Source organism: Pygocentrus nattereri, chromosome 12 (assembly GCF_015220715.1).
Source record: "Pygocentrus nattereri isolate fPygNat1 chromosome 12, fPygNat1.pri, whole genome shotgun sequence".
NCBI classification, from domain to species: Eukaryota; Metazoa; Chordata; class Actinopteri; order Characiformes; family Serrasalmidae; genus Pygocentrus; species Pygocentrus nattereri.
In genome coordinates this window covers 27,460,194-27,467,111 of record NC_051222.1, presented here as the reverse complement: position 1 = coordinate 27,467,111, position 6,918 = coordinate 27,460,194, and the positions used below count along the sequence as shown (strand labels likewise).

General features: G+C 43.9%; 1 protein-coding gene across 2 annotated transcripts in view; it reads left to right on the top strand.

Annotated features, from left to right (window-relative positions):
- Positions 1-512: 512 nt before the first annotated feature.
- The window catches only part of dachc (dachshund c), a 116,977-nt gene continuing 110,571 nt past the window's right edge, over positions 513-6,918 (top strand). For both annotated transcript variants that reach the window (XM_017712139.2, XM_017712138.2), the window contains exon 1: positions 513-1,733. In XM_017712139.2, the coding sequence (XP_017567628.2) occupies positions 1,234-1,733 (500 nt within the window). In that variant the 5' untranslated portion in view covers positions 513-1,233. The remainder of the gene's footprint in view (positions 1,734-6,918) is intronic.

Sequence of the window (6,918 nt, the reverse complement as noted above, 5' to 3'; positions counted from 1 at the left end):
AGCAGCAGGCTTTTGAAGCTTAGACCGCGTCGAGGCTTCTTCAGCCAGTGTTTGTCGCCGTTTCTAACAATGAAGGAGGTTTATTAGTTTTTAGTCGCTGCTAATGCGTTTGTTTGTTAAACTTGTAACTCGCTGCTTTTGTTATTCATCACTGAAACGGTGATTGGTTCGAGGGGGAAACGCACGTGGGCGAGCTGTGGAGCCTTGTTTCATTTTTCCCCACCCGACCTCAGACAAAGCCACGCCCCCTGGGCTGTGATTGGCTGGTAGTATCCCGCCTCCTGCAATACAATTGGCTGATACTAGACAATCTCGCTTCGTGCTCTTGGATTGGCTGGTAGTGTCCCGCCTTCGGCGCTGCGATTGGCTAGTTGTTCCGACTAATATTTATGTGAATGAACTGAGTCTAGCGGGAGGGGCGTGGCTTGTCTGAATTCGGGTGGGCTACGAAAACGTATCTTTCCCAAACTCTCTCCTTCTTCTCTCGGCTCCTCCTCCTCAGCTTTCAGCGTGTCAGAGCTCCGCGGTCCTCCTTCAGTCCTTCACTCACTCCCGCTGTCACTACCGCGGCTCGCTGATCGATCGATGCTGCGACTCTCTCGACAGTCCGTCTCGCGCTTCTTCACATTGTTTTTTCCACGTTTAAATCCGAGAAACACGTTTCGTTTCGGCTTCTTTATTTCGTTTCTTCTTTCTTTCGTTCCCCTCTGCTCGTAGCACTCTTCTGTTCTGTCGGCTGCGGCGCATAACCCTCGTGTTCATCTTTACCACCACCACCACCACAAGCTCCACCACCATCACTTTAAAACTTTTATTTACTCCTCCCTTCTTTTTCTCTCGTGCGTTTCTTCTTTCTTTCTTCTCTGTCTCTCGCACTCTTCACCACGGTCGGTCGCGGCGCCTGTCTAATCCCTGCCACCGCTACCACATTTACTGTTGGATCCCAAAACCAGCTCCTCCTTTCTTTCGTTTCTCTTCTCTTTCTTCCTTCTCTATCCGTATCTCTCTTCATCTCTCTCGAGCGCGGCGGCTATCTCGCCAATTCATCTTTACCACCGCCAGCTCTTTTACTTCTAAATACTGCAACCACTTTTCCTCGCGCGCTCCTTTCTTTCGTTTATCTTTTCTTTCTTCCGTCTCTATCCGTATCACTCATCATTTCTCCTTGTCGTGGCGGTTAGACCTCGAAGCCATCTCTACCACCACCATCACTTCCACGGCTGTAATTACGCTATGGCCACTTCGGTTCCATTGCTGCCTTCGGCGCCTCCGGTCTCGATCTCGGTCTCCAGCTCGGTTTCTACGCCCGCCACGCTCTCTCCGTCGTCCGTGCCGAGCCTCTTCCGCGCCGAGGCTTTGCTCCAGTCGGCCAGCCCGGCTGCAGTGTGCGCGAAGCCCGCGTACTGCACGCCCTCGCCGGTAGAGAACACGCCTCAGAATAACGAGTGCCGCATGGTGGAGGTGCGCGGGGCCAAGCTGGCCTCGTTCACGGTGAACGGCCGGGAGCTCATCTGCCTGCCCCAAGCCTTCGAGCTCTTCCTCAAGCACCTGGTGGGCGGCCTGCACACCGTCTACACCAAGCTGAAGAGGCTCGAGATCACGCCGGTGGTGTGCAACGTGGAGCAGGTGCGCGTGTTGCGCGGGCTGGGTGCCATCCAGCCGGGGGTCAACCGCTGCAAGCTCATCTCCAGGAAGGACTTCGAGGTCCTCTACAATGACTGCACCAACGCCAGGTAAGAGCGCGTTCCCCAGGATCCGGAGCTGATTAGCAGTCTTACTGGACGTTTTCAGTGATGTTTGTTTTTTATGATTTATAGCTTTACTGGATTTCAGCCTTATAGCAAAACAGAAAAACTGTTATATTGAGAGGAATCAGGGTCCACTTCGTGGGTCTGTGTGAGAGCTGATGGTGGAGAGCCAGCCTTAAATGAGTTGTGTTTACTTTAGGGTTATGTCTGTGTTTATGGATTATATTTGCTTCACAGTGAAGAATACAAGTCCAGTGTATACACTTTATGGGTGAGAGAGAGAGAGAGAGGTAGAAAGATGGACAGAGTGTGTGAGAGATTGGATATCTGTGAGAGAAGGGGAGGAGAGATGAAAAGATAAAGAAGACAGAGCGAGAGAGAAAGAGTCAGAGTGTAACAGAAAGAGGGATAATGCCACCTGAACATGTGTGAACTTTGTTTATACAGTTCACAGTTTACAGCTTCGTGTTCAAAGTTTACCGCTTACTGTTTCGTTTGGGTTTGTAGTTATAAAGCTTGACCGATATTTTGTGTTTAAAGTTTACAGCTTGTGGTTTTGTGGATGTTTGAATTTAGCGTTGTTTGTGTTTATAGTTTAGAAATTTGTGTTTAAAAGTTTACAGGTTTTGTGTTTATAGTGTTTACAGGTTTGTTGTGTTTAACATGTATCAATTACAGCTTTGTATTTATAGTTTAAAATGGACAGTTTTTGTCTGAAGTTTGGTTTGTGTATAAAGTTTACAGTTTTGCTTGTGTGTGCAGTTTTTTGTGTGTAAGGTTTACAGTGTTGTGTGTTTAAGGTTTACAGTGTTGTGTGTCTCGGGTTTACAGTGTTGTGTGTCTCAGTTTTACAGTGTTGTGTGTCTCAGGTTTACAGTGTTGTGTGTCTCAGGTTTACAGTGTTGTGTGTCTCAGGTTTACAGTGTTGTGTGTTCAAGGTTTACAGTGTTGTGTCTAAGGTTTACAGTGTTGTGTGTAAGGTTTACAGTGTTGTGTCTAAGGTTTACAGTGTTGTGTGTCTCAGGTTTACAGTGTTGTGTGTCTAAGGTTTACAGTGTTGTGTGTCTCAGGTTTACAGTGTTGTGTGTTTAAGGTTTACAGTGTTGTGTGTCTCAGGTTTACAGTGTTGTGTGTCTCAGGTTTACAGTGTTGTGTGTCTAAGGTTTACAGTGTTGTGTGTAAGGTTTACAGTGTTGTGTGTCTCAGGTTTACAGTGTTGTGTGTCTAAGGTTTACAGTGTTGTGTGTCTCAGGTTTACAGTGTTGTGTGTCTCAGGTTTACAGTGTTGTGTGTTCAAGGTTTACAGTGTTGTTTGTGTTTAGAGACTACAGTTCTCATGATAGCAAAGAGGAAAACTGGTCGTGTGTGTGCGTGTGTGTGTGTGTGTGTGCGTGTGTGTGTGCGCGTGTGTGTGTGTGTGTATGAGGGAGAAAGGCAGCCTGAATTTGTGTGCATGTTGTTTACATGTATGTTTTTTTACAGTAATTATTCATAGTTAATTTCATATCAAACAGTAAACTTTACATTTGTTACAAATTCTATTCACATTGCTTCGTTTATCTGCTCTGGCTTCTAGTACCTGTGTGAGGTGTAAAATGACCATTACTGTCTGGTTACAGTGTCCATTGCGGTTTGGATAAAGTGACTGCTGCTGTATGGGTAAAGTGACCATTGCAGTGTGTATAAAGTCACCACTGCAGTGTAGGTAAAGTGACCACTGCTCTCTGTGTAAAGAGGCTATTGATCGGTGTTATGCGAGACTGGTTTATTATGCTGTTTTATTGTCTGTGTCCGTGTTATTAAGAAACAGGAGCTTAACACCCACTCAAGTTTTCATTGCTGACACCTGACTCGGGTCACAGTGTGTCTGTGTGATGTGTAACAGCTTAAACTTCACAGCAGAAGGTTGAACACTATAACTGGACACAGCCCTGACTCAATGCACACACAGTGAATTAACTAACAACTGAAGGCACCACTCTGTGTGAGAGAGAGAGAGAGAGAGAGTGAGAGAGAGAGAGAGAGAGAGAGAGAGAGAGAGAGAGAGAGAGAGAGAGAGAGAGAGAGAGAGAGAGAGAGAGAGAGAGAGAGAGAGAGAGAGAGAGAGAGAGAGAGAGATGCTCTTTCTGTATTTCCAGCTCATCAGCTCTAATGTTCCTAACATGCTGCTCCACTTGCTCAGGAGTCTGTAGTGTGTGTGTGTGTGTCTCTGTGTGTCTCTGTGTGTCTGTGTGAGTGTGTGTTTGGCACGACTGATGGCTCAGAAGAGTGTGCTCATCTTTTCTCAGCCAGAAAATGACTAAATTAACTACTGTACACAGACCTAAGGTGATCACACTCTAGCCTAATAACTCTTGAATATAGAGAGTATGTGTTTATCAACTCTGCCAAACCCAAAGTCTTGGTGACGCATTCAAAAAACGTATCTTTGTCTTTTTTGACACTAAAATCTCCTCCGTGCTGCCTTTATTGTTGGGTGCACTGTGGTAGTTTCTGAGCAAGTGTGCACACATGTTCACATTTGACGTTACTACAGAAATGCTTATTATTGATTCATGTAATCAGATTAATAATACATGTAAACTGAAGTGCGCAGTACATTCCTGCTCATTTGTTTGCTTATTCAAAAAAGTTGTAAACAAATGCAAAAGGCATACATTATAAGTTTATCAACATCAATGAGACATCAAGTAAAATGGGGAAGAATATGGACTGACCATAAAGTTGACCATAGTGGACCATGAGAGGTTAACAAACAATGTTAATTAGCTTTCCCAGCAAGCTTGTGTTCTCCCCTGTATGATCATCAGCTCTGCTGTGTGGTGAGTTCATCAGCAGTGTGGAATTGCACGTCTGATTACACTAGACTAAATAGTTTATGGTGATGATGATACAGTTACTCAGCATCAGTGAGATCAGCATTGTTTATGAGCTGCCTTGTTTAAACTCATTGGTCTTCTGAGTAGAGGTCTCCATTGGTATGAATGTGAGGCCTAAGCCTGACCCATACCCCTATGTACCCCTGTAAGTGTGAAAGGATTCAGCAAATCATGTTTTGATTCACAGGCAAGATCAATTTAGCGAAAAAAAAACGTCGCTCTGGGCCTTCTGGAAGTCCGAGATACGTCACTGACTGTGAATGCGATTGGTATCCTGACCGTACTACTGGTTCCTGGTTGTGTCCAATACTCAGCAATGGAATTTGGTGTTTTCCTGATTCATTGATATCACAGTGTGAAGGACTGTTGGTTGATCAAGGGTTCTGGGACTGATTCTGGGATTTGATGGTTTCTAATGGGATCTGAAGGTGGCCTACAGGAAACTAGTGCATCTCTGAAGGGTAACCATGAAGCCAATTCCCATTAAAAAAGCAAAACCTTCAGATTTTAGTTTGAGTGGTTCTAATGGTGTGTTTTCAGTAGGGCTGAGCGGTTCAGTCAGATGGTGTGAATAGAAAGCAGCTCTATGCCAGAGCTCTATACTGAAGGAGTCACTGTTAGCTGAGCGCTAATAAACTCCCATAGACTCCCACAGGGGCGAGCGTTAATTAGCATCATCAGAGCAGAGTTTTTTCCATGTTTTTGATCAAGTTTTTGACATTTATAGCCTGAACTGAAGTCCAAGATCTAATAGTTATGGCTCACTGCTGGTGTGTGTGTGTGTGTGTGTGTGTGTGTGTGTGTGTGTGTGTGTGTGTATTTATAGCCCTCCTCCTCCTCCTCCAGCTGTGTGTTTCTCAAAGTCCGATAACTTTTGTTACTGGACTCAGTGTGAACAGCGCAGGATGAAACACTCCGTCTAATACAGTCATGAGTGCAAATTGATTCTCCACAGAAATTAATTAATTTTTCATAATGCCCTGAGCTGCAGTTTAAAAAGGGTGCTCTCTGCCTGATTTCTGTTTTTTTCTTCTTATCCTTTTCTCTCCATGTTGAATTATGGCCCTAATCGTATTAATCCTTCTCGCCCTGAGGATGAAAAGATAATTTTACGAATGCGTTTGGAAATGTGTATCACTGCTTCATGATTAAATTATGCAAACCAGCTCATGTTCATGGGCCCCTGGATGCCTAATGAGGATTGATAGGGACCCAACGAGCAGAAAAAAATTTAAAGCGACCAGACAGAGGGGCTTAAATGCCGTCCATTTGCATCATACATCATACATTTACCCTTTTCATTGGTGCTATCATTGGTTTGTTTTTGGCAGAGTTGTGGCTGGATCGCACGACAGAATCGCGTACCGCAGTTAAACCAGATCGTCCTCAGTGGCTCTTTGTCAAGTCCAGTTATAGTTTTTTAAAAGGTATTTTTAGCCATTTTGAAATTTGACATTGGGAAATGCAGAGTTACGTATGTGTCCGTCAGGGGTCGGGATTTGTGCCGTTGCATAAGGGCAGGCTAATTGTGGAAAGATGCTATCTGAACAGCCATAACATTAACTAGCACTGACCAACGGCAATGCTCTGGGTACCTTAGCTATCTAGCTAGCTATATATTATTTCCACCATGCTTTTGACAACTTGGCTAACATCAGTTCTAGCGTTCCAGTTGTATAGATGACTGACTGTAGTTCTGTACAGGCAGGAAACTGTAGGAACAAAACTGGCCCTTACCAGCTTTAGCAAGGTAGCTAGTAATAAAATGCTAGTGTCTCTAGTTTATACTAATGGCATTTTATGTGACTTCAGATCAACACAACATCGGATTCGTTTCTGAATATATGTTGGTCAAGAGACATTACTCTCATCTACACTGAAATATTCAAATAATAAAGGAGCTGATCATATTTTTGTTACATTTTTGATAATACCACTGGAATTGCTCCTTCATTCCCAGATCTTTGAAAAATCATTGAAGAGAGAGAAAAAAAATTATATATATATATATACATATATACACAGACACACATACATATACTAACTTCAATAGTATTTCTGTGGGCTATTTGCAACATGCAGCCAGGGATTTCAAAATTTTACAGTGGTAATCAGGCACGCTAAGTTATACCAGACATCAACTAGCTGATGGTAACTAACATGTTTTTATTTTAAACTTGGCAGTTGTTTATTGGTGTCTGTTAGTCTGGAGGTTATCTGGATGTGAGTCAGTGATATGAGGTACACTGGGGGGATACAGCCCATATAAAGGACAGCAGATGCCATTTGCT